This window comes from Rosa chinensis, chromosome 6 (genome assembly GCF_002994745.2).
Source record: "Rosa chinensis cultivar Old Blush chromosome 6, RchiOBHm-V2, whole genome shotgun sequence".
In the NCBI taxonomy this organism is placed as follows: domain Eukaryota; kingdom Viridiplantae; phylum Streptophyta; class Magnoliopsida; order Rosales; family Rosaceae; genus Rosa; species Rosa chinensis.
The window spans coordinates 7,312,951-7,340,458 of record NC_037093.1 but is presented as its reverse complement, the minus strand read 5'-3'; the positions used below and the strand labels follow the sequence as shown (position 1 = coordinate 7,340,458).

The window sequence follows — 27,508 nt, the reverse complement described above, 5'->3', positions numbered from 1 at the left end:
TAGAAGTTCATTAATAATGAAATGATTACAATGAGTTATGGAGTATCAATATAAACTTATTCCCCAACATGGTAGAAAAGTTAGAAGGTTACCCACACTAGACTTCACACTAAAAGTCCATATTGACACACTCATGGAGCCATATAGGCCCCTGCTCTAAACAAAGGAAAGGCTGACTAAGTTTTAAGGCTTCTTTTGCTAAACAGTGGACAACTTTATTGTCATCCCGTTTCACAAAGTGCCCACTACAACTATGAAAAGACTGAACTATAGACTTAACTTCTGCAATAATATGTCCCTCAGAACTCAAATCATCCTCATTATCTTCCAACGTGTTAATAACTGTGAGAGCATCACCTTCAACTTCTAAGTTTGTGAAACCCACATGCATAGCAAATCTGAGTCCATGTAGAAGAGCAAGAGCTTCTATTGACCTTGGAGGGAGGTTCCCAAGTTGTGGGACTGACATAGCACCCTTCATTACACCTTGATTATCTCTGAAAATTACACCAAAGCCACAAATACAATTTTTTTGTATCACATGCCCCATCAAAATTCATCTTTAAACAACCAACAGCTGGTGGCCTCCATATAATATGGTTTTGTGGGTATTCATTGATAATGACCCTCCTTGGACCACACATGCTTCCATAATCACGTTGCTAATCACTAACCCCAAGTATGACATCAGCTGGTCCCTGAACTTTTTCGCCATGCCTATTTAGATTTCTGTTTCGCCACAATCACCAGGATATAAAGCAGAAAGACTCTAACGCTGTTTTAGTAGCAGTCAGACAGACAAGGTCTACCAAATCAAAAAGAGATCGTTCCTGCCACATCTTATAGACGACGCCATTTAATAACGACATCTTCCAAACTTGTTTGGCATTTGGACACTCCCAAATTGCATGCATAACAGTCTCATTCGGTGCTCCACATTGCCAGCAGCAATCATCCCCTAAGATTCTCCTCTGCTTCAGATTCTTGGCACAAGGTAAGAAGTTATGAATAGCTCTTCACATAAACACTCAAACCTTGTGAGGAACATTTAAACTCCATAGCTTCCTCCAAACATCTTTGCCACCGAAACTAGAAGAAGCAATTGAACTTGTCTGTTTGTTCTGCAAGGCTCTAGCAACCCAATACCTAGACTTCACACTACATCAAGTTTGATTCCTAAAACTATGAAGACAACTATTTTCTTTCTTCTTTTTCTGTTTTGTTTTGTTTGTTTGTTTTTTTTTTTTTTTTTGTGACTAATCAGAAAACAATATATATATCTTACCACACATGAAGCCACTGAGGCAATAGCAATCCCGCCCGGCAGCAAAGCCCCGCGGCTTCAGCGAAGCCAAACGGCCAGCCTAGGCCAAGGCCGCCGCCGGATGAGAAAATTCTCAAGGTCGTGAAGCCTTCTTAGGGTTTTTTCATAGAGAGGGGAAAACCTATATCTTGCCCTCCCCCTTGGATATTACTAAGTAGTGTTATTGACACAACAATACCTAGAGATATAGTAATAGATTAGTTCATGGTCGAATTCTAATATTATTCCTATTTAATAGGTAGAGAAAAAGAAACCAACACTAGTCTACCTTTGTAATAGGTTTGAAAAGTGCAAATTTTTACGCACAAGGTAATGAAAAAAGACTAAGGTAGTTTAAACATGGTTCCTAATAAAAAGGTAGGAAACGAAGAAGAAGAAGTAGAATCATTGCAGCTTGCCTTTCCCCTTAAAATATTACTTTTGTACTAGGTATCAAAATTGCAAACATATATATGCACAAGGTAATGAAAAAAGAGCAACTTAGTTTTTAACATTGTTCTTAATCTAAAGGTACAGAAAAAAAAAAAAAAAAAAAAAAAAAAAGAACCACAGCAACTTGCCTTTCCCTTAAGTTATGAAAAATGTATCTCCCTTTCTAGAATCCCTTTCCTTTGTACGATTTATCTTAAGGTGCAAAGATAGAGATATAATGTAGAATATTACCTCTTTAGATGAATCAAAACCTTCTTATGAATACCTATTTGATTGTATAATGAAGCTGAACAACATGACAATTCTATAATATAGGTGTAGAAACAAGAAGAAAGTGATCAGAATAAAGGAGAAGAAAAATGATGGTAAGGTATGATCATTTTATATAAGTTATAATTTTTTTTAATGACGATGCATCAATTAAGGGTTTTGTTGTGCTGATGACATATTATAATTGGTATAGTTTTTATGAATACCAAATTGATTGAAAAACAACATTAACTTTCAATTTATTGACGCAATGTTTTGAGTAATATTGTTATGGGTAAATTTGGTATGTGAAAAAGTAGAAGTTGACTCATCATGCTAATATAGGAAAGTAAGCTGATGTGGATGCTTAGTCACTGGACCGCAATCAACAAAAAAATTTTCCAGATTACAATCAAAACAGGTCATGGTTTTTTGACTTAAAACTAATTAACTCTTAAAAAAAATGTGCGATAATCTTTGTGTTTCTACTGCCCTGATTAGTAGAGCATGTTGGGAATTAAAAATTAAAAAAATAGCAACACAACTCAAGATTAAGATAAATGACTAAGGTTAAGATAAACTCACAACAAATAACACAACTCAAGGTTAAGATAAACGGCTAAGATTAAGATAAACAGATGAGATTAATTCTAATAACAAACTTGTTAATAGGATTAGTTCTACATAACAAACAAGAACTATGCATATATAGAACACGTGATTCTTCCGAAGGGATTGATTGACCCGATCACTGAGCAGGAGGAGTAGGAGGCTGCGGAGTGCGTTGGCAGATAAAATATTAGCTGGAACCGCCGAAAACCGGAACAAGGACGCGCCCACATCTGTTGCAAAAGGCAGGGGATTTGAGAACAATGGATTGTGGAGATGATGTAGACGATTTTAGGGTGGATGCTGGATTTGATTCTTCTTCGGTAGTGGGGGTATTGAGATTCCTTCATTGCTCCTCGGCTCTTGGCTTACTCTCTTGTGTTTTATGGCCATGAAGAAATCTGTGATCACAGTTCTTCTCCAGCGGAACAAGTGTCATGCCAAAAGTGCGAGGACTCCAATGAAGACATGGATGAGTATGGCGAGGAGAATAGCAAGGATGTTTGCCATTTCGAAACAAAATGGGAAGAGGAAAAGGAGTAATCCAAGGCAAAGGCAAAGGTGTTGTTCGTAGTTGTAATCAATCAAGTTATAAACTGGTTTAAATTTAAGGAAACTATTCGTCTTGTGAGATGTTAAGTTTGCATCACTTTGAGATAAACGGCTAACGACTACATCTATTTTGTGAGATTTTAAGTCTCGGACGGCTAGTCGGCTATACACTAGTTCAAATTCAAGAAAACCATTCGTTTTGTGAGATGTTAAGTTTTTGCTTCACTCTTAGATAAATGGCTAACGGCTACATCTATTTTGTGAGATTTTAAGTCTGATACGGCTAGACGGCTATACATTAATTTTCTCTGAGATATAAATTTGCCCCAGAGAGCCAACCACAAAAGTGGGTATGTTAAAAAACGAGATCTTTAAAGAGCCTAAAAACAAAACTCTCCTTTTTTACTCTCCTCTTTACATAAAAACTTGCTAATAAAAACATATTAATTACTACTATAACACATGTTTGTAATCTATCTTAAGATTGTTATTTATGGAGGTGTTTCTTAAGATTAAAATTAAAATAAATAAATAACACAATTTATATATAAACGGATAGGATCAAGATAAAGGGATAGGATTAGTTGTACATAAAAACTTGCTAAGGTCGTCTCCAATTGGTGGTTCTATATTAAATTATAGAACTTCTTTTATCAGATCCATCTCCAACTGGTGGAATAGAATATAAAAGTTCCATTTTGAGGTGCCAAAATATTAATTAAAGTTCAATATTTGGAACATCAAATAGAACGGTTGTCTTTCCAAACCAAAGTCAATATGGGCCATCCATGTGCACTATCTATAAACTTATTTGAATTTTCATCTTTTTCTTTTCACAATTTGTCCAACTAATTGGAGATATAAATTTTGCAACCTATTGGTTGGAGATGGTTTGATTATAGAACCTACTGTTTAGATGAATAGTGTCAAATGGGGTTGTATTTTCTTAAGAGAACATTAAGAACAAATTACTACTATAACAAACGGTTATAATCTATCTTAAGATTGTTATGGGTGGAGGTGTTTCTTAAGATTAAAATTAAAAAATAAATAAATAACACAACTCATATATAAACAGATAAGATTAAAACAAAGTGATAGGAGTAGTTGTACATAAAAACTTGCTAATAAGAACGGATTACTGTTATATAAACAGCACGTGACTCTTCCTATTAAGAAAAGATATGATTACTACTACATAAAGGTAGAGCAAGGGTAGGTCAAGATCAATTCTCAGTGATGAATTGAATTTGTGCAATCTCACGTCCCATTGTCCTGATCGTTGTCCCAACCTTTCAAACAAGCAAAAAAAGTGTATGAGATTTAAAATTCAATTCCTATTTAGTTCTTTCATTCTGTTTTGTAAATTTATTTATATAGGTTTATGAAATATCGGAAATCTATAGGTAGAGGAAAATGCAGATTCAACTTCTTCATAAAAGGGAAGGCAAAAAGGGTTTGGGGACCGACCCAAAAATAAGAAACGGAAAAACAAAACGAGTATATAAAGAAATGAAAGGAAGCATTGCGTTGGATGACTTGTATACCAATGAGGCTAGGTTTTGTGTAGTTGTATCACAGTTATTTCATAAAATTTCATATTACAGGTTCACACTTATGCTTGTGTGCAAAGATTTTCCATTGAACTGGAAAAACAAAACGAGTATATAAAGAAACGAAATAAAGCATTGCTTTGGATGACTCATATACCTCTAAGGCTAGCTTTTGTTAGTTATGTCAATGTTAATTCATAAAATTTCAGATTATAAGTTTATACTTATAGTTTCTTATAAAAAAAAAAAGAAGAAAAAAGTCTATACTTATGCTTGCGTGCAAAGACTTTCTATTGAACTTGAAAAGAAAAAGTATATAAAAAAAATGAAAGGAAGCATTGCGTCGGACGACTTGTATATCTATGAGGCTAGCTTTTTCGTTTATAGTTGCTGTGATAGTTTCAAGGCATGGTTGTCTTTTTCTTGTTGTTTTTGGGAATGTCTCAATATTTTTTCATTCTCGAACAGTAAAATGGACTGGGCTATGACAATACGCGATCTGCTAGCTAACAATGCACAAAGGCTGCCGTATTCTAATTTGTGCATGGTTGAGAATCAATTATTGTATCTGAGATTATATGATTTTCGCTTTGGAATTTACTGGTTTAGTTACAAAGATGGTTCCAACAAGACATTAATCGGGTTTTCTGGTTTGATGGAGTGTGGGAGAAAAACATAATATTGCCATAGTATGGTGGTTGGCCCCTGATTTTCCGATAGCACCTCCGGATATCTACTTGCTTGCCAAATATGATGTGGTGTTGCAAGCAAATCATCGGTGGGTTAGACCTTGTGGCAATGTCGACATTCCTTACATTCAGAAGTGAAAAAATCACTCCACTTTAGCCAACCTAATTGTTGAGCTAGTTGGTGCTTTTGGTTCATGACATCCCTTCGTAAAGCGCTGTAACAATTCAAATTCTTCAAAGTTGACTAACTCTGTTTCTGATAACATACCTAAAGGAATCACTATTGAACACCTCCGAAAAGCCCTCAAGGAACTTCTTTCTGATTTTCCCGAGTTGGCGGTTCATCTACATGAGACTAATGTGAGCACTCCCATTCCTTTGATCATGGGTTACATTCCCATTTCCTATCATGGCAAGAATTACAAGGTCATGATCCAAATAAGGTTGGCCGAGTATCCACGTCAAGCACCACAGGTTTATATTCTATGGGATCGAACCAAGTCCTGCATAAAAGAAGATTCACAATATGTGAGTTCGACTACTGGTCTAGTGCATATTCCACTTCTACAAAATTGGTCTTTTCATCCGGGTCATGACGACTACTATACTTTGGTGGGACTGGTTTGAAATATGGTCGGCTTATTTAGTCTTCACTCACCTGTGCGCTCAAGGATCTGTGTGCCTTCCAATTCGGGTACCACCAGTAATTCAAATGAGGAGGAGAGGATAGAGGAGGAGAATACATAGGGTGCAGGGTTTGATTATGAGAGACAACGAAAAGACCATGAAAATGAACAAAAGATGTTTGAAGAGTTTGGGTGGAGAGGCTTCCTTGACGATTGAAGGAGTGACCAAAATAATAATAATAATCTGGCATTCGAAATGGTAAGAACTTGGTTCTTGTCTTGTATTTTGGTTTCTATTGTCTTTTGCTTATGATTGACTAGCTGACCATAGTTTTAAATTGTTATTGGAATACTCTTTTGACTATTATTACTTAACTTTCCACTTCTGTTGTTTGGGTTTACACATTTCAGCCACTAGAATTCTTCATTCACATGTGGAAAAAAGCATAATATTGCCATAGTAGGGTGGTTGACCCTGATTTTCCAAGAGCACCTCCGGATATCTACCTGCTTGCCAAATATGATGGGGTGTTGCAAGAAAATCATCGGTGGGCTAGACCTTGTGGCAAGGTCGACGTTCCTTACATTCAGAAGTGGAAAAATCAATTCATTAAGAAATGAAAGGAAGCATTGCGTTGGATGACTCGTATACTAGTGAGGCTAGGTTTTGTGTAGTTGTATCACTGTTATTTCATAAAATTTCAGATTAGAGGTTCACACTTATGCATGTGTGCAAAGATTTTCTGTTGAACTGGAAAAACAAAACGAGTATATAAAAAAACGAAATAAAGCATTACTTTGGATGACTCGTATACTTCTTAGGCTAACTTTTGTTAGTTATGTCAATGTTAATTCATAAAATTTAAGATTATAAGTTTATACTTATAGTTTCTTATCAAAATATATATATATATAAAACGAAAGAAAGCATTATGTCGGATGACTCATATATCTATGAGGCTAACTTTTGTGTAGTTTTATCAGTGTTATTTCATAAAAAGATTACAAATTATACATATAGTTTCTTATCTAAAAAAAAAAAAAAGTTTATACTTATACTTGTGTGCAAAGACTTTTTGTTGAACCGAAAAAAATAAAACAAGTATATAAAGAAACGAAAGGAAACATTGAGTCGCATGACTCGTATACCTGTGAGGTTAGCTTTTTTGTAGTTGTATCACTGTTATTTCATAAAATTTAAGATGACAAGTTTATACTTATTATTGCGTGCAAAAACTTTCTATTGAACCATGGACCACCATTAACAATACGATCCCTCTTGACTTAGGATTTGAGCACAAAATTATCATCATGTTATGGGATAGAGAAACGATGGACTTCGTAACCATCCGAGCTTTTGCATCAATTTTATACCTTGTTGAGATTAGTTGACCAATTGCATAGTGAAGCTGGGAGTCACTAACAAAAGCAATTTTCTAGAGTTTAGGTGTTGTATTTACTAGAAACTGCAAACACACCATTTGAATGGTGTATGAGTTATAGATTAAGGCCGAAATTATGTGCACATATTTGTAGTGGTTGGTGGATCTTGGAAGAGGGCCAAAACAGTAAAATAACACAAATTTTACCGTTCACTATTGAAGGTTGAATGGCATAGTTGTAATAAAACAATAAAGTGGGGTAAAACATTAAACCAATATGGACGTTACTGTTCATAAGGAGCTAGACTGCTAGAGCTTTAGTATAGGTAATTAATGGAATATTGTGAATTTTTAATGAATCATGAGCATTTCTCATGCATTAAGCAAAACTGGCTACGAGCCAAAATATCAAACTTAGACTTGATTATTTTTTTTCCTTTTGATTACAATAAAAAGGACTAATGCGATTATCGTTCGTTGGTGCTCTTTGACTATTATAAAATACTAAGCTTAGAGCATTTCCAATAGTAATAGCTATTTCTTTTTATTAACTAGATGAGCTAAAAGCGAAATATAACTAGCTAGTTTTTAAGTTTTGCTTCAGCAGGATAAGCTAAAGCCCAAATTAAATTAATTCGAACCTTAGAGTGAGTTTTAGTTATATTCTTGGCCCTCAAAAATTTGTTGAACTCGATGAATTCAAATCGGAGAAATCAGTCATGGGCATCAAGATTGGGCTTCCAATATACACAAATCTAGTATTCAGACAAAAATAATTGAACCTCCACCTCCATACCATCCACTTCGGCCTCTTAGCACTGTCACAACCAATATACTAGCACCACAACCTCGAGAAAAACCTAAACTCCCCCACCATCTAATCCTGTAACCAAAAGATGTCACCTTCTCCACCAATCTCAAATCATGAAAATATGTACTCCACGATGTAAACCAGTAGTTTGCCTCCACCACAATAGCCCTTGAACTTGAAGAACATGAAGGAGATGACTACCCCAAGACCCCCCAACAAAGACCTAACAAATCTGCCACCGTCACGCTTCCCTCAAAACAAAAGCAGAGACTTTGAAGGTTTTTTTTTTTTTTGCCAAACAATGTAAATTATAGAATTAATTGTATGCTTCTTTAATTGGATGACGTTATTAATTTCGAGATAGACTACCAATTTGGAGAGTCATAATACGTCGTTGCAAAACGTTGAAACATAAATTACATAATTACATCGTTAAAGAAAGACCGACAAAAAAGTATGAAAATAGTTTTATTTAAAAAAATATATATATGAAAATAGTTAAATTGAGGCCCAATAAAACAGGAAGAGGCCAAATATTGGGGATCAGATCCAAATTCATTACATATATATGAATATGGTGATGAGAGTGGTATAGACTATAAAGTATCCTCTCTCTTAAACCTGAGCTCCCTCTTCCTAAACCCTAAACCTCAAACAAAAAAAAAACCTCCGCTGTCGCAAGTTGCGAACCTTGGTCTGAGAGTCATGCGAAGCCTGCACCCTTAAACCAAGATTCTGAAACCCCCACTTTTAAAAGTGAAACTCACCATAATTGGAAATTTCTAGCATAAGGAGGCTGAGCCGGAGTTGAGGGAGGCTTTGAGGATCTGATATCTTGAAGGCTTTGAGGTGAGCAGTACTTGGCCGAGTACTTGGGTTTTATAGTAGTGAACGTTGCAGTTACATTCTATCATTTTCGTTTATAGTTTACAGTTACTGTGATAGTTTCTAGGCCTAGTTGTCTTTTTCTTGTTGTTTTTGGGAATGTCTCAATATTTTTTCATTCTCGAACAGTAAAATAGACTCGGCTATGACAATACGCGATCTGCTAGCTAACAATGCACAGAGGCTACCGTATTCTAATTTGTGCATGGTTGAGAATCAATTATTGTATCCAGGGTTATATGATTTTCGCGTTGGAATTTACCGGTTTAGTTACAAAGATGGTTCCAACAAGACATTAATCGGGTTTTCTGGTTTGATGGAGTGTGGGAAAAAGCATAATATTGACATAGTAGGGTGGTTGACCCCTGATTTTCTGAGAGCGCCTCCGGATATCTGCCTGCTTGCCAAATATGATGAGATGTTGCAAGCAAATCATCAGTGGGTTAGACCTTGTGATTTGAATCCTACGTTTCAAAGTTTCTAGTGTCATGAATACTTGTTTTGAATGTTATGAGAAATGATTCGCATATGGGCATTTTACCATCAGTGCAAGTAAGATTTCTAGAGGTGTTAGTTCCATTGTCTTTAGGATAGGTGTAGTACTTATATTTATTTTTGTTTAGGAGAATTTAATTTTTTATGTGACAACATTTATTGAGGACTCAGTGCTTAGGTTAGAAGTTGAGACACATCTTGCCCATTTGATTGAATCTTATCGTCCATATCTGGTATTAGGGTTAATTGGAAACTTGATACCGCAGATTTCCCTGTATTTAGTTGGTGCAAAGTTATAGTGCAAAGAAGTTATTGTTTTGTTGTACTTTTGTAATTTCATACATATTGTCTTGCTCTGTTATCCAGTAGCTTTGAAATTTAGGTTAAAACTATTTGAAGTGTTTTAGGTTTTGTTGTTCTTTTTTATCTTCCTAAGTCTCATTTTTGCTAAAATCTTCTAGCATTTTTAGCAACTCAATGCCTAATGCTTATGCTTCTAGTGTAACTACAGTAAAATCCAAGAAATCTAATGGGTTCAAACCATTAGAAAAACCTAAGAATAATCATATTCCAAATATGATTTTTTAATATGATTTTTTTAGAACCTTCCACTAGTTTGACTAGTATCAAATATGAAAAACCAAAACACTTGGTAGCAAGAGATGTTAAAATGATGAGCATCTTTGGAAAAAAATAAAGGAGTACAACTCCTAAATGCAGAAGAGTTCGAATACAATGAAATAGAACAAGAGGTAAAAAACTTTGCAATTCCTAAATTATATTTCAAATAAATCTATAAATATTTTTTTTTTTGAATTGATGGACAACCACCATTTCAAATGATTGGAATTTACAACTCTGAGATTTCCTACACTCTATATATATATATATATAAAAGCTGTTTGAGCTGGTCTGTCTGGAGCCTAGCCATCATTATAACCACAAATCGATGAACAAATTAATAAGGATGCTATATATATATATTTATATATTGCAAAGAAGAAAGTGTTATAGGGTAGAGTTAACAACACATTACAGGAAGAAAAGATATTTTAAATTTACGATGTGCATTTTGCAAGTTGTAAGTAAGCTAAATGCACGTTGTATAAGACCCATAGCAGCGAGCATATTAAAAAGACATATTTAACCTTACACCATGCCCCAGTTGCCAGAGATCATTTAGTCCCTTATCGTACTTACACTCATTGACGAAAACACCCACAGTCTAATCCCCAGACACGCGGCTATTGCAAGGGGCAAATTGGACATAAAAGACACCAAACCCTAGTCTATATATAATCTTCCATTTCCCAACCCCTTCCCGTTCGAAACCCTAAAGCTCAGTCTCCACTCTCCAGTCTCTACCAGCAGCAATGGCGCCAAAGTTGGATCCCTCGCAGGTCGTTGAAGTCTTCGTCCGCGTCACCGGCGGCGAAGTCGGCGCGGCGAGTACCCTGGCTCCCAAGATCGGTCCTCTCGGTCTCTCCCCAAAGAAGATCGCAGAAGACATCGCGAAGGAGACAGCCAAGGAATGGAAGGGTCTGCGTGTCACTGCCAAGGTCACCGTGCAGAACCGTGAGGCCAAGATCTCGGTGGTTCCCTCCGCCGCCGCCCTTGTCATCAAGGCCCTCAACGAGCCCGAGCGCGACCGCAAGAAGGTCAAGAACGTCAAGCACAGCGGCAGCATTAGCCTGGCCGATGTGGAGAAGATAGCCACCGTCTTGCAGCCGAGATCCATGGCGAAAGGCCTGGACGGCACGGTGCGGGAGGTTCTCGGCACGTGCGTGTCCGTTGGCTGCTTGGTGAACGGAAGGGACCCTCGTGATGTGCAGAAGGCGCTGACCGCCGCCGTCTACTGAGGTTGAGGTCTGAGTCGGCGTCTTTTTTTTCTCTGTTAATAAGCTAATTTAATTTTGATGATGTAAGTACTCTGGTTTAAGTACTCTGCTAATTTAGTTGTGGATGCTGATTCTAGTCAGGCTGTGATAAATATAATCTGGGTTCTACATTATGGTTAAGTTGAATTGGTGCTTTATTCTGCTTGCTTTTGATTGGTTGGATTGAGTGTATTGTTTGCTTGCTTTGTGGTCATTTTTTGCTGCAAATTACGCTAGTTTCTGTGTGGATAGATTAGTTTCTTTACTCGTGCCTCTTAATTATGGAAGCCGAGGGGAAATGTTGATGAGAACAAATTGAATGCTATTGCTAGATGAGTCTAGGGTTATTGATGACCCAATGTTGACATGACGTGATGCTAACTGTGGCATTCATTGCTTGAGGGTTGGGTTGATGCTTTTTTTTTTTGTTATTTGGTCAGTTGTTGATACTCGACTTGGTAGATCCGATTGGTGCTATTGTGAGGTTTGTTTCGTACTTCGAATGGTCATCTGTGTATTGCAAAATGTGGTCATCAGTTAAATTATTTAATCTCATTTGTGAGTATGCTGCAATTATAGAAGTTGAAGAATATATCTTCAATCACACTATTCATTCTCTATGCGACCTAGTAATTGGCGTAGCCACATAGTGATGTTTCAAGTCTCCTGGGGTTTTACGGGTCCTTCCTGCTCCCTGTTTTTTCTTCTTTGTCTGTGTCTTACTCCATGGGAGGTGATGGAGAACATATAAAATTTGATGCTTTACTGTTGGGTTGAATCCCAAGTGTTTGTTTTGGTGTTTAAATTTTTTATCAAAGCTTTTTTACGTTAATATTTTGTAATTGATTAATGTGAAGGGTCCAATTGTATCCTGAATTGAGTCCTGTGTAATATATTGAACAATTCCTTTGCAGAATCATATTGGCAGAGTTCTTTGTAGTAGTACTGTCGAACTTTGGGTTACCAACTAAGCATATAGATAGTCTTGCTAGGAAAATGGCTGAGTAGTCCCCGTACCTTCATTTATTTTGTTGGTTGTTGTATTAAGCTGCCCTGTATTAGTTGAGGTATGTCCGTACTTTAGGTACATTTAGGAATAGAGTATTCATATACTTTGTGTAGGTGGAGGATATGTTTGTTTTGGTTTCAGTAGTTCAAATCCTTGATCTGTTCTGGTAGTGTGTGTACTAATGACTGAAGTGGTTACATGTTTTATTTTGGAGAGTATTTATATACTTTGTTTAGGTGGAGTATGTGCCAAATTGTTTTGGTTTCAGTAGTTCTGATCCTTGATCTGTTCTGGTAGTGTGTAATGAATGAGGTGGTTGCATTTTTTATCTCAACCATTTGTTTTCCATATGCCTTGGAAGTGTCATAGTATTGGGTGACAGCAACTCAGATTCTGAGTATGTTTTCCATTGCTGGTGGATTGATTGATTGTTGGCTTTGAAGTGTCTCCCTTTTCTTTCTCCAACGTTGACAACAATTTTTTGGATTGGATACGTAACATGGGCACATGGCCTCTTTGAGTTATGATGACCGTTACGAATGTCTAATGCCCTTCTCTCTTGTTTATTAGTGTCTATACCATTAGAAAATTTTAATGTCGTATATTCAACAAATAAGCCACTCATAATGACCTGAAATGAAAGACATTTCGGGTTTGTCTACGGTATTAGGGTGAAATCATGTACTGATTGAAAACAAAAGGGTTCTGTTTGCTCATAAGTTGATCGAGGCTGCCATGAATACCCAATACCCAGGTAAATACATTTGAGGAGTAACAAAATCAGGCACAAAAAGCATGAAGCGGTTGAAACATATCCTACCAAAATAAGACATTGCAAATCAAATGTTGTCTGAGATTTGAAATTCTTGGTGTACAAGATAAGCAATGGAATCTAAGATGTCTCTTCTGAGTTCCCTGTTCGACATTTTCAAACCTTCCCATTTAGATAGTTACAAAACTGTTCTCGCAACTAACGCCCGTTATACCCATGAACCTATCCTTATAAAACACAGACCAAGTAACCAACAGACAATCAATCTTCGAGACCAGTTTTCTTCGATCTTGTTTTATGTATTCTTCTTTAAGTTCTTGAAACAATAGCGGGTCATGCGATAGGGATTGACTTGGGGACAACCTACTCGTGCGTAGCAGTGTGGCAGCAAGATCGTGTTGAGATTATAGTGAACGATCAAGGCAACAGAACCACTCCATCTTATGTTGCCTTCACTGATACTAAGCAATTGGTAGGAGATGCAGCACTTAACCAGATCATCAAAAACCCCAACAATACAGTCTTTGGTATAATCATCAATCTTATTCATCTCAAATTTACAAATATATCAAATTCTAATTAAATGGTCTTCTTCTTTCTTTTCTTTTTTATTTTTTTTAAGAAGAATTAAATGGCCTTCTATAAATTGTATTATTATTTCCTGCAACTGCTTTATTTTACCACTTTTTCTTTCCTCAACAGATTCTTGATATTACTAGGCTTATCATGTATTGTGGTTTCGTAACTTCCGAAAGCCTAGGCCCTGCAGCTAATACTAAAGAAGCCACTAACACTTCTCTAGACACATTGTGGATAGTCTCCATGTTATTAAGTTATAATTTTGCAAAAGAAAAGAAATAGGTTCCTCAAGTAGCACTCGTATTTTCAAAGTGTTAAAAGCTGGCAGATTGGTATGAAAATCATCTAACTTCTTTTTCCTAACCGACAACCATTGTTGTTTGGCAAAGCTAATTGAACTGGCTGGTTTGTCTTGTGTATGTATTGCTTTGACATCGGCCTTATGCTTCATAAATGCCTGATTCTGTTCCACAAATTTGCCATTTGCAGATGCAAAGCGATTGATAGGTAGAAGATTTAGTGATGCATGTGTTCAAAGTGATTTGAAGCTTTGGCCATTCAAGGTCATCGAAGGTCCTAATGACAAGCCCATTATTGTTGTGAAAGACAAGGGCCAAGAGAAACACTTTGCTGCTGAAGAAATATCATCCGTGGTACTACCAAAGATGCATAAAGTTGCTGAAGCCTATCTTGGATCAAGTGTAAAAAATGCTGTTATTACTGTCCCTGCTTACTTTAATGACTCACAACGTCAGGCTACCAAAAATGCTGCTAAAATGGCTGGCCTAAATGTGATTCGTATTATAAATGAACCGACTGCTGCAGTCATTGCTTACGGCCTCGACAAGAAAGCCGATTCGGAGAGCAAAAGAACTGTTATGATATTTGATTTAGGTGGTGGTACTATAGATGTATCACTACTGGTAATAGGTGGTGGCGTCTTTGATGTGATGGCCACCGCTGGAGACACTCACCTTGGAGGTGAAGACTTTGATAACAAAATGGTGAACTATTGTGCCGAGCAATTCAAGAGGAAGCACGATTTGGACGTTAGAGGGAACTCGAGAGCTCTTACGAGGTTGAAAAATGCATGTGAGAAGGCAAAGAGGAGACTGTCATTCACATCTTCAGTTGACATCGACATCGACTATATGGATCAGGGTATTGACTTCAATGCAACTATTACTCGAGCCAAATTTGAACAATTGAACATGAATTTCTTCAAAAAGTGTATGGAGCCTGTGAAAAAGTGTTTGAGTGATGCTTGCATCGACGCTGGAGATGTAGATGATGTTGTTCTTGCTGGTGGCTCTTCTAGAATTCCGAAGGTGCAAGAGCTATTGCAGGATGCGTTCAACGGGAAGGAATTGTGTAAGGGCACCAATCCTGATGAGGCGATTGCATATGGAGCAGTTGTTCAAGCTGCAGTCTTAAACGGGTGTGGAAATCAAAATGGAAATAGGCTTCAAGATGCAGTCTTAAATGGGTGTTGTGGAATACCAAATGGGAATAGGCTTAAGAACTCCACTCTCTCGGATGTCACACCTTTCTCACTTGGCACAGGTGTTTGTAGGCTTGATTATGATCATAATCATGATCGTCTTTCCGAATGTATTGAGATGGAAGTTTTGATTCCAAGAAACACCAAAGTTCCCTTCAAGAGGACCGAGTACTTTACTACCAAGTCTGACAACCAAGATAGCATACTGATCAGGGTATTTGAAGGTGAGAGTAAGAAAGGCTTGTATAATAACCTACTAGGTGAATTTGAGCTCTGCGACATTCCTCCAGCTCCCAAAGGTGTTCCTACGATTGATATTTGCTTTAATATTGATGCAGACGACATCCTCAATGTCTCTGCTGAAGTCAAGTCCACTGGCAACAAGAAAGGGATTACAATAAACACCAAGACAAGAACCTCCTGATCATATAAAGGTGAGAGTGAGAGTGGAGATGAGAGTGAAGAAACTTCATATAATATCTTCGTATTCTGAAACATGGAAAAAAATCATTTGATGGGTGAAAACGACCATCCTCCAGCTCCCAAGCGTGTTCTCAGTTTGATTACTGTTTAATTTCGATGCCAACGACATCCTTAATGTCTCTGCGGAAGAAAAGTCCACTGGCAACGAGAAAGGGGTTACAATCAACACCAAGACAAGAACCACGTTCTTTAGTTCTTTCTACGACCATGTGTGAGCTAATAGCGAATAACCAGTCTCAATTAATTGATCTTTTCGTTTAAGCCATTTTGTTTAGCATTAGTTTGTTTGTTGTTGTAGGATTTATTTAGGAAGGAAAGCACACGTGTTGATCTTTTTAGGTAGATAGACCAACTTTCTGTTCCTCACATATTGTGTATGCCTTTTCGTATCATTTTTGTTATCATGACATTATTGTTTCCTTCATTTAACCCAAATATTTGGAGTTCAATTTGGGGTACATCAAGTTTTTTTTTTTTTATCTGAATAGAACTTCATTAATAATGAAATGATTACAATGAGTTATGGAGTATCAATTTAAACTTATTCCCCAACATGGTAGAAAAGTTAGAAGGTTACCCACACTAGACTTCACACTGAAAGTCCATATTGACACACTCATGAAGCCATATAGGCCCAGACTCTAAACAAAGGAATGGTTGACTAAGTTTTAAGGCTACTTTTGCTAAACGGTGGACAACTTTATTGCTATTTCGTTTCACAAAGTGCCCACTACAACTATGAAAAGACTGAATTAGAGACTTAACTTCTGCAATAATTTGTCCCTCAGAACTCAAATCATCCTCATTATCTTCCAACGTGTTAATAACTGTGAGAGCTTCACCTTCAACTTCTAAGTTTGTGAAACCCACATGCATAGCAAATCTGAGTCCATGTAGAAGAGCAAGAGCTTCTATTGACTGTGAACGGAGGCTCCCAAGTTGTGGGACTGATATAGCACTAAACCTTGATTATCTCTGAAAATTACACCAAAGCCACAAATATCATTTTTTGTTTCACATGCCCCATCAAAATTCATCTTTAAACAACCAACAGCTGGTGGCCTCCATATAATATGGTTCTTTGGGGATTCATTGATAGTGACCCTCCTTGGACCACACATGCTTCCATAATCACGTTGCCAATCACTAACCCCAAGTATGACATCAGCTGGTCCCTGAACTTTTTCGCCATGCCTATTTAGATATCTGTTTCGCCACAACCACCAGGATATAAATCAGAAAGACTCTAACTCTGTTTTAGTAGCAGTCAGACAGACATGGTATACCAAATCAAAAAGAGATCGTTCCTGCCACATCTTATAGACGCCATTTAGAAACGACATCTTCCAAACTTGTTTGGCATTTGGGCACTCCCAAATTGCGTGCATAACAGTCTCATTCGGTGCCTCACATTGCCAGAAGCAATCATCCCCTAAGATTTTCCTCTGCTTCAGATTCTTTGCACATGGTAAGAAGTTATGAATAGCTCTCCACATAAACACTCGGATCTTGTGAGGAACATTTAAACTCCATAACTTCCTCCAAACATCTTTGTTGCCACCGAAACTAGAAGAAGCAATTGAACTTGTCTTTTTGTTCTGCAAGGCTCTAGCAACTCAATACCCAGACTTCACACTACATCAAGTTTGATTCCTAAAACTATGAAGACAGCTATTTTCTTTCTTCTTTTTCTGTTTTGTTTTTGTTTTTTTTGTTTTTCTGTGTCACTGATCAGAAAAGAGAAATTTTAAATACACACCTCTAATTACTTAATACACATCCCTATTATTTTATATTTTAAATCAAATTTTATAGGTAGATTAAATGTCCAAAATGGACATCTATATATTAGAAGAAGAAAAAAATTTGAATCACGCCTATATTCTTTTTTACGTCTCTTCTTCTAAACCCTCGACGCTGTAATACATCTTTCTCCACACTTTATCATATCAATTTCGACCATTGACATGGATTCTTAAGACCTCGCTCAACAATCTTCTCTTCAATTATGTTGTGTTTGGATGAAATAATTATAAATTGTTGAGAAATTTTAAAACGATGGAATCTGCCACTCCATCATTAGAATTTCCATAAATTGCAATTTCCATTGTTTGGTTGTATTTATTCAGAATTTGAAATGTGTAATAAATTAAGAAGATTTAAAACAAGTTAAAATATTGAAAACGAAAATGACCTTGTTTTGGAAACTAATAAAGTAAGAAAAGTAAACTTTTGTAAGGAAATTCGAAATGATACATATTTTGATGGAAATTGAAGTGAAGAATTCGGACAATCAATTCATTCATTTCTGTCCATAGAGAAATTCATAATTTCCAAGTATAGAATGTCAAATGAGATAATTCATGTTAAGAAGTTATGAACTTATTTTCATTTTAAATATCATCTCTTTTTCCTTCATCCAAACACACGTATTGTTGAGGTGTGTGTTCTTCATCTTGTTTATTATTCTCATGTTTAAAGATTTGAAAGGAACAATAATATATCTGTAAGGATTTCCCAATATTTAACACAAGTAATCAATATGGCCATTTACAAAACGTCAACCTATACTAATCATACTAAATAGTAGCCTTAATATGGTCAAATAATATAATATTTCATGATTTTTGAGATTAAGGGTATTTTAGGTACTTTGGGTTGTGTATTTAGTAAAATATTAGAATGGTAAATTAAATGAGTGGTGTATTGAGAATGGGGTGTGTATTAAGTAATTGGGGGTGTGTATTTAAAATTTCTCATCAGAAAACAATATATATACTAGAAAATGAATTTAAGTCGTGTAAGAAATTGCCTTCATCATCTACTTTCATTGTGTTCAAATTACATTAATTTGTCTGTGTTACACTTTTTATAGACAATATCCTCCAAGGAGTGCCACCTCATTTTACGTCTCTATAGGTTGGTTCAAAAAAATTTGCCCCACTGCCTTCTTTCACTTTAACTCATATTAGCCTTTTAGCACGTGCTAATTTGCCTTTTAAGATTAATTTAGTTTTTCTTTAAGATTAGACCTTTAGATAATTTTTTTTTCTTTTTCATACTAGAAATTTTGTATCGGAAAAAAAAAATGAAAACATGCAGTTATTATCAGCAACAAAAAAATTGAGTATGTTGATGTACTATTATGTCCTTAACATATAAAGTTATTTTCATATTAGAAAAAAAGCAATTTTAGGCTTTTAAAAATTTAAAAATATTTGAGCTCATGTAGTCACTTTTTTTTAAAACAAAGGTTCATTGCATTAGATGACCAGCCAAAAAGCCAGAGTCTAACATACACTTAAAGACAGAAAAATGGCGGGATAACTACCACGCTCCTATCTAAGCAATGTAAACTCATTACAAGTCGATTTTGAGCCCGCTTTGGAAGCGGACCCATAAACAAAGAACAACTCCGTGTCTTCTAGGGCAAAATCATTGACTAGCATCCCCATTAGCCAGGCGCACAATTGCAGTACCAACAGAGAGCCACTTCCCAGCAAACAAATAGGAGTCAGTTCCTCATCCATAAGCCGCTTCCTCCAGTCCAAATTCAAGATAATTACCAATTCCGAAGAAACCATGATCTGAATTAGGACTGACATTTTAAAAAACCCTAAGCCCATAATATGGGCCTAGTTACAGCCCAGCAACCCAAGTTTGAGCCCAGGCCCAAAGGCCCAAGCCCAAACCCGAGCAGCCAAGACAGCAGCCCTAGCCCCCAGTAGCGAAGCCACCCCAGCCGTCGTCCAAACCTGAGCAAGAATAGCCGAAGTCCTAGACAGTTTCTGCCAATCCATCGTCGTCGCCACCAAGCTCTCCCGCGGCCGGCCCCTCCAGCACCTCATCACCTGCAACTGGGTCCGCTGCCTTCCTTCCGAATCGGCAACAACCCCACCGGAAATCCAGAAACTCGATCCCAATAAACCAAAGTCGATCAGGTGCCTCAGACTCCTGGAACCTCGACCAAGCCTCACTGGTAAGATCGAACGAACCATCTCTACTCCTCGACTCTCTGATCCTTTGACCCGACCCTTAAACGTCAAGCCAACCAGCCATCGTCACCTTTGAGCAAACCAGTTTCGACCAAAACCAGCCAACCACCGATCAAGAGATCAATCAAGTAAACCACCAGACCCGTCCTGTGAAGCCCGTCAAGCTTGTCACCGAGCTGCACGCAGATAGCTGCCGACTCTGCACGATGGCCGCCGACCCCACCGCTTAGGCTCGAAACTAGGGTTTCGCTTGTTTAGTGTTTCTCATGTAGTCACTTGGATGAGCAGCATGCCCTCTTTATTTTTTTAATTAACTAATTTAGTTTACACATATTGACACCAATCACTATTCTATAGGTTCAAGTAATACATTAGTTGCTTTAATATTCTTCTTGCCAATTTTATCCTTGCAACGGAAGGTATCAAAACTTCATTTTATGATACATACAGTACCATACTCGAATACTTGGTGATCCAGACCAAAAGAAAAGAAAATGTAATTAGGCAACAGTTCTACCCTCTGTATTAAATAAATGGGTATAATGTGAAGTATAAACAAATTTTTTTCTTTTTTTTCTTTTGATCAAAAAGTGTAAGGAGATTATGAGCAAACTTCATATTTAGTACGTCATCGAAGAAAACTTCATATTTAGTATCTAGTAGTCCTTGTACGGAGTAATCAACAAATAGGGAGCGGGAGCAGAGCAAAAAGTAGAGTAGCGCTCACCCCAGTTAAAACTATCACACTAATTACAAACAAATCCCTTAAGAGTTTGGGGCTTGGCAACATCCAAACAAAAAGTAAAGCAAACAAAGAAACCATGCACTGATTTTTACATTAGTGGCTCTTAGCCCCCCATTCTGCTGCTTTTCTGCCCCTTCATCCCTTTGTATAGCAGCATCTCAAATCCGCAATATTACACGAAAATAAGCCCCCATGGTTTGCACTTCCTCCATTTTTCTGGAATGCAAACTTCAATTCAAATAAGCCTAGGAGATGCAGCTTAATTAGGACACAATATAAAGACAACCAAATCAAGAGAAATTTATGTTACACAGTTTAAATATCGTAACAGAAAACAAAATGAGTGGAATAGGATTAGACAATGCAATAACCGAAGAAAACCATGTTCAGTAATTGCGGCCAACACGTGCTGCGTGCAGCTGTTGCTGCGTAGATGCCGATTTGGCCTCTAGAAAATTCAACATCTGTTCCCCAAAAGAAAATAAATTTCTTTTTTCTCTATATACTCTTCACTCTTGTCAAACTTATTTAACCCACACGCACTTGTTTGCCTAGCAAGCTGATAGTTTCGATAAAGCAATATATCCATTTCAAGTCTCTTCTATTTGTAAACCATCTAAGTTTCTCCGGATAGAGTCCATATAGATTTGTGTACTAAGATTACAAAAATAAACAGAAATCAACGATTCTCCACAAGTACGGCTGAGCAAGTATACATGCTCTTTTATGCAAAGTGTCCCTTTCCTAGTAAAACCACCTTGCATGCATGATCTGCCAAGTCTCCTACTCTTTCCCAGCTATCATAACTGCAGCAATTTCGTGCTCGAAGCACCTTCATTGCTTTGCTTACTTCATATTGTACAGCTGACAGTAAAATCTATATGCCTAAGAATGCTGCATCACACACAACTCGAAAACCGAAGCACGTGCCCATAATCTATACACACACACGCACACACTAGCATCCAATAATTTCCAAAACGATTAGCGAAACGAAACCAATAATTCAATATCAGTTACAGGTTGAATTTCCACAGAATCAAACAACAAAAACAAATTAGCGAAATCAAATCACATCGTGTTGATATAGAACTGAGCATCCTCGGTGTGTTAAATCAAAATACAAAGATGAAACCCTAGAAATTGAAAGGAATGGATTGCATTGTGTGTATGAAGAAAGAAATTGAAGAGAGAGCGAACCTCAACATCTGAGGATTGGACATAGATGAAAAGGAAATAGCCAGCGACGAGACCAATCGAAATCCCTAGTCCGAATCCAAAGAGGTCAAAAATGGTGCTGAAGAATCCAATTTTCGAATCTCTCTCCTCTCCACGCTTTGGCTTACTCTGAAATCCTCCACAAAATCCCCATTTTGCTTCTTTCTAACTCCTTCAGATCACTACGCTGCCTCAAAATTTCAGAATTAGAAAATGACTTAATTGTCCTCGGCGGGTTCGCCTGGGGGAGGGTAACCTGGTGGTGGCAGTTTCGGAAGTCACGCAACGAGGCAAAGCGTAACGTATTCGATTTGAATCAAATCGGTTTCCACAGAGGCTGGGTTTGACCTTATTCGCCGACACGTGGCGGAGTGTGGTGAGAGAGATGATGCCACGTGGAAGAATAATATTCTTCGTCTGCTGGAAATCTCCTGCTAGGCAGCTAGTGACACTTCAGATGTGTGTGGGCTCGGGTCCCGGATCTTCCTAGTATAATCGAGCTATTAATATCCTTCAAAATTCGTAGTAGATGTCCTTAGAAAAATTAAGGGATAATGATCACTTATCCACTTTCTATCAAAATACTTTCCATACACCTCATTAACTTTTGACACAAAATTTTTTCCTTTTTCTTCCTAACTTTCCAATTCACTTAATATTATACCATTAGTAACCCTTTTATCTTTTACCATCCTTTTTAATATTACCATTTCACTATTACTCTACTAGTGTAAACAGTATTTTTAATTTTTATGATGGAGCGCGGTGGACCCATATCTTGAAGTTATTTATTTAGATATCAACTATAGCTGAAATTCATATATATTCAAAGGTAAAAAGTTAATTTTCACCCTTCATAATTTCAGTTGTTTCAAGGCTAAAGTTATTAGTTATTTACAGAGAAACTAGCAAGAGTTTTTCTATTGTAATCTCTAAATTTGCTCACTTGACCTCTATGCTTTCTACACCTCCTATCAAATTTTCAAATACTAAATTTACTCATTAAACCTCACTAAAGTTCCTCAAATAACCTCACTCATATAATTAATTTACAAACAAACTAAGATCTTTATAATAAAAAACTTAGTCATTTCAATGATTTAATTATTCTATAAATTTTAATTACATTTCCATTTCTTAATCAGACAACATAAATCTCTTATCCAATAAAAAAAAAAATCAAACACAAGGTATTGAGTTTTAAAAATTAATAACAATAAAATAACATGAACTATTATGTGATTTTTTTTATTTACTTTTTCTTTTTTGGCTGTTAAAAAAAAAAAAAGATTAATCATTTTTTCTTAATGTTTGTCTATTTTCTGTACCTCATGATTAATTATTTAAATATTTTTTATTTATTTTTATTTGCTAGCTCTTTTTTTTTCCTTCTTCTTTTTACAAATATAATGGATAGATTTAGATTTAGTGCATAATACAATTTATTTTGTTCTCCCAAACCAATATGCGTTCAATATACATATCATACATTTTTATCTTAATCGTAGTTTTATTTCTTAATATATATATATATATATATATGAATGCTTTAATGAGTATGTAGTGAAATTAGAAAATAAAAATAAATAGGAAAAATAATAAAGAATGCAATCTAATATTATTGAATTGGAAAGTCTAGAGAAAATAAATATAACCTTTTTTTTTTTAATAATTATTGTCCTTAATAGTCATTTTATAGTAGGTTATATATGTCATTTAATAATTCATAATAGAGTGAGGTCAAGTGAGCAGATTTGGAGATCCCAATAGAAACTCTCAACTAGTAAAGAATTAGCAGAAGAAAGAGAAAAGTTGAGACAGTTACAAGATTTTAGATCTAGACTCAGGAGAGAAATCCTAAGTTACTGAGATATTATTTTTATAGTCCAGAAAAGAATCTATAATTTTGAAGCATATCAAAAATATTCTTAAAGAGGAACAAAAACCTCTTGATTGTATGAGCATCGGTTAGATCCGCCTAAACTGGTATCAGAGCTTGCTGAAAAAGCTCAAAATGAATCCCTAATGGGGACAATGTCTGAATATTAATTATAGAGAAGTTGAACTATCTTTTAAAACTCTCTTATGAGAAACATCATAATCTGATAAAAGAATTATCTAGATGTCAATATCATCTAGAAAAACTACCAGATATAATCTTCCAATTAGAAAAATTAGAAACTAAACTAGATTATATCAAAGAACTTCCTAAAGGGGAAGAAGAACAGCTAACAAGTGTTAGTAGAAAAATCAGTGAACATACAGAAATATTGGATTCTACGAAACATTTACTAAAAAATAAGAAAAATCTTCCAGTAAAATCCAAGAAATCTAACGGGTTCAAACCATTAGAAAAACCTGAGAAGAATCATACTCCAAATATGATTTTTCTAGAACCCTCTACTAGTTTGAAAAACCAAAACACTTGGTAGCAAGAGATGTTAAAATGATGAGCATCTTTAAAAAAAAAAAAAAAGAGTATTAACTTCTAAATGCAGAAGAGTTCGAATACAATGAAATAGAACAAGAGGTAAAAAAACTTTGCAATTTCTAAATTAGATTTCAAACAAATCTATAAAAGAGGAAAGTTTGAAGTGATGGACATCCACCATTTCAAATTATTGGAATTTACAACTCCATCTACAACATGAGAGATCTATTTATGATCACTCCTCAAGAAGTTGCTAGAGCAAAAGCAAAAAATTATCAATTTATGCATATTGGAGCAGTCCAAGTAGGCATAAAACTTCTTCTTCGAGAAGGCATAAATTGTTCAGTACTATGTGTCTTACAAGACAATACACTAACAGATTTTCAATCCAGTTTGTTGGGAACACTTGAACTCCTTGAAGCATCTTTATGCAATCAAGTAGCATATTTCAACTGCTTCTCAAACTTCTTTATGCTGCTCACTGTCTGAGACTGAGAGTCAAGACAGATGACATAACAATGAAAGAAAGTATGCAAGAACTTGCAATAATATACAAAATATACAATAAACTGATGAGTACCACTATAGAACTTAAGACAAGGATATCAAATATCCTATGTCTTACTACTCGATTTCTCACCAACCAAAAGAACCATTCACGACAAATACAAAAAGTTACTTGGAATGAAGTAACTTTTCCTATCGAATGGAAATTATGTGGTCCAAAGAAACTACCAGAAAGTGATAAAGCAGCAATTTATGAAAGCAGAAAGACTGGAGATATCAGTTTAAAATTTGACGATCACAGAAAAAGTAACGTATGTCCTGAAAATATCAGGATAAACAAAAATTTCAGAAGATGCAATAGCTCTAGAAAAACAAGTACCAGTGGTACTAAATTTGTTGTAGAAGAACCAACAGATCCAACTACTAAAGAAGAACTAGAAGTTGAAAAAGTATATATATCTTGCATATTTGAAAAAATTTCCTCATTTTATTTTTAATATTGATGTTAGTTCCTCCAAATTCTCTGAAGTAGCAACTACAGATTTTTATGGTCTTATGTTTCAATTTTGACAAGGCTTTCATAGTGACTATAGAAACCAAAAAACACAGCCTTTAATTTGGATGCTTTAGATGTCAACTTGATACTCAGGGAGGGCAAGATCGGGTATTATTGTACTGCCTTGTGGTGCCAGAAAGTCTCTAGTTGGTGTTTCTGTTACCTCCACGATAAGAAAGAGTTGCCTTTGTTTAGCAACAAATGCTGTTTCTATTGAGCAGTGGGCTTTTCAGTTTAAGTTGTGGTTGACCATATGAGATGCACAAATTTTTGTGGAATATTTGAAGAAAGAAAACTCAAAGAAAAAGCAGGGGTGTGTCTATTCTGAAACTTCTCACTTTCGTAGTTGAGCATAAAGGAGTAGCAATAACAACAACACGAAATTTCTAAAAAGATAAGCTTGTTATTATAACATAAAACCCTATAGAGTGAAACTCTAGTACAACACCTTCAACGTGAACAGAAACAAGATCTCTAGTGATCAGTGGTGATTTTGCGTATACCAGCATGGAACTGTCAAGGGATTGTGGTAATTCAAGAAGGAGAGCAATGATAGATTTAATCCAAAAATCCTCTTCCTTTCTGAGACTTTATGCGACAAGAACCAGCTAGAAACCCTACGTATCAAAGTTGGTTTCGATAACTGCTTAGGTTGGCCAAAAGGGGATGACAATCAAGGTATAGCGTTCTTGTGGATGAATGATGCACATGTACGAATCATAAACTACTCTGCACGCCATGTAGATGCAGCCATTGGAGAGCACCAGATGAGTGGCGACTTAAGGGCATATATGGCTATCCACACATATCAGACAGTCATTAAATATGGGACTTGATGAGACAACTCGTAGACTAGTCAACGCTCCCTTGGCTGATTGTAGGTGACTTCAATGAGATAGCTGATAATTCAGAGAAGACGGGAGGTGTAGCTCGTCGACATACACTCATCCAAGCCTTTAGAGAAGCAATAATGGTCTGTTCCCTGATTGATATGGGATATTGTGGCAGCCCGTACACATGATCTAACTATCAAACGAAAGAGAGACTAGATTGAAGTCTGTGGACTGTGGAGCTACGAGGTTTGTTCTCTTTGTCACAAACCACCCACCTGACATCAAGTTCCTCAGACCACAGCCCTCTCCTGGTGAATATTAGTGAGACTCCACTACTGCGATCTGGTAAGCGAAGGTCTCCCTTCAGATTTGAGCAATACTGGGAAACTCATAATGAATGTGAAGCAATAGTTCAACGGGAATGGCAACATGAAGTGAATGCATCAGGTCTGCCAATGTATAAAGCACACAAGGAAAGAGCATACAGAATGGTTGAAAAAAAACCTTTATGTTTCGTCAGGTGGAGATGCGAACAGTCAGGGATCGTTTAGATGAACTACTGCGCAAACCCTATGATGCAAATGACAACAATGAAAAGAAATCTTTGCAAGCAAAGGTCCAAGAATTACTCACACAACAGGAAACTGTTTGGATTCAACGATCTCGGGCTTTATGGTTGAAGGGGGAGATAGAAATACTGCATATTTCCATAGACAAGCATTGAACTGAAAGCAGCGAAACAGAATTTTGGGTCTGTTTGATGCTGACAATCAGTGGGTGAGTGAAGCCTCTGAGATTGAAAAATTGATTAGTGATTATTACAAGGGGCTCTTTTGTACTGAAGGAGTTAATGCACGAGCACTTGAGCTTATGCTCAATACAATTCCACAGAGAGTCACCAGAAGCATGAATGAAAGTTATTAGCTCCATACTCTGATGAAGAAATTTGTACTACACTATTCCACATGCATCCATCTAAGGCACCTGGCCCGGATGGCATGTCACCCTTTTCTTTCAGAAGTACTGGAGTACAGTAGGTCTAGACGTATGCACAGCAGTGAGACATTTTCTATCCTCTGGAATGATGCTTAAAGATGTAAATTTTACACATATTATGCTTATCCCTAAGGTCAAGAGCCCGAGACATAAGTCGGACTTAAGACAGATAGCTTTGTGTAATGTACCATACAGAATATGCTCCAAAGTGATGTCAAACAGGCTGAAACGGATTTTAGGTGATGTTATTTCACCACTGCAAAGCGCATTTGTACCAGATCGGATAATTTCAGATAACATTTTGGTAGCAACGGAGGTAGCACACCATTTGCACAACAATCGCAGAGGAGAGGATGGTCATTTTTCCCTAAAACTAGACATCAGTAAGGCGTATGATAT

At 36.5% G+C, this 27,508-nt stretch overlaps 3 protein-coding genes across 3 annotated transcripts in view; 2 read left to right on the top strand and 1 right to left on the bottom strand.

Annotated features, from left to right (window-relative positions):
• Positions 1 to 21,938, bottom strand: part of LOC112173034 (synaptotagmin-1) — a 37,265-nt gene extending 15,327 nt beyond the window's left edge. The window contains exon 1 of the mRNA XM_024310580.2: positions 21,769 to 21,938. The gene's annotated coding sequence lies outside the window, so the exon portion shown is untranslated. The remainder of the gene's footprint in view (positions 1 to 21,768) is intronic.
• LOC112173035 (60S ribosomal protein L12-1) lies at positions 10,926 to 11,466 on the top strand. Its single transcript, XM_024310582.2, has one exon. It carries the CDS (start codon positions 10,981 to 10,983, stop codon positions 11,464 to 11,466), a length of 486 nt encoding a protein of 161 aa, XP_024166350.1. The 5' UTR covers positions 10,926 to 10,980.
• On the top strand, positions 11,835 to 15,769 carry LOC112170725 (heat shock cognate 70 kDa protein). The gene is made up of 4 exons (XM_040508412.1): positions 11,835 to 11,844; positions 13,595 to 13,792; positions 14,334 to 15,282; positions 15,358 to 15,769. Exons 1-4 carry the CDS (start codon positions 11,835 to 11,837, stop codon positions 15,767 to 15,769), a joined length of 1,569 nt encoding a protein of 522 aa, XP_040364346.1.
• Positions 21,939 to 27,508: the final 5,570 nt, after the last annotated feature.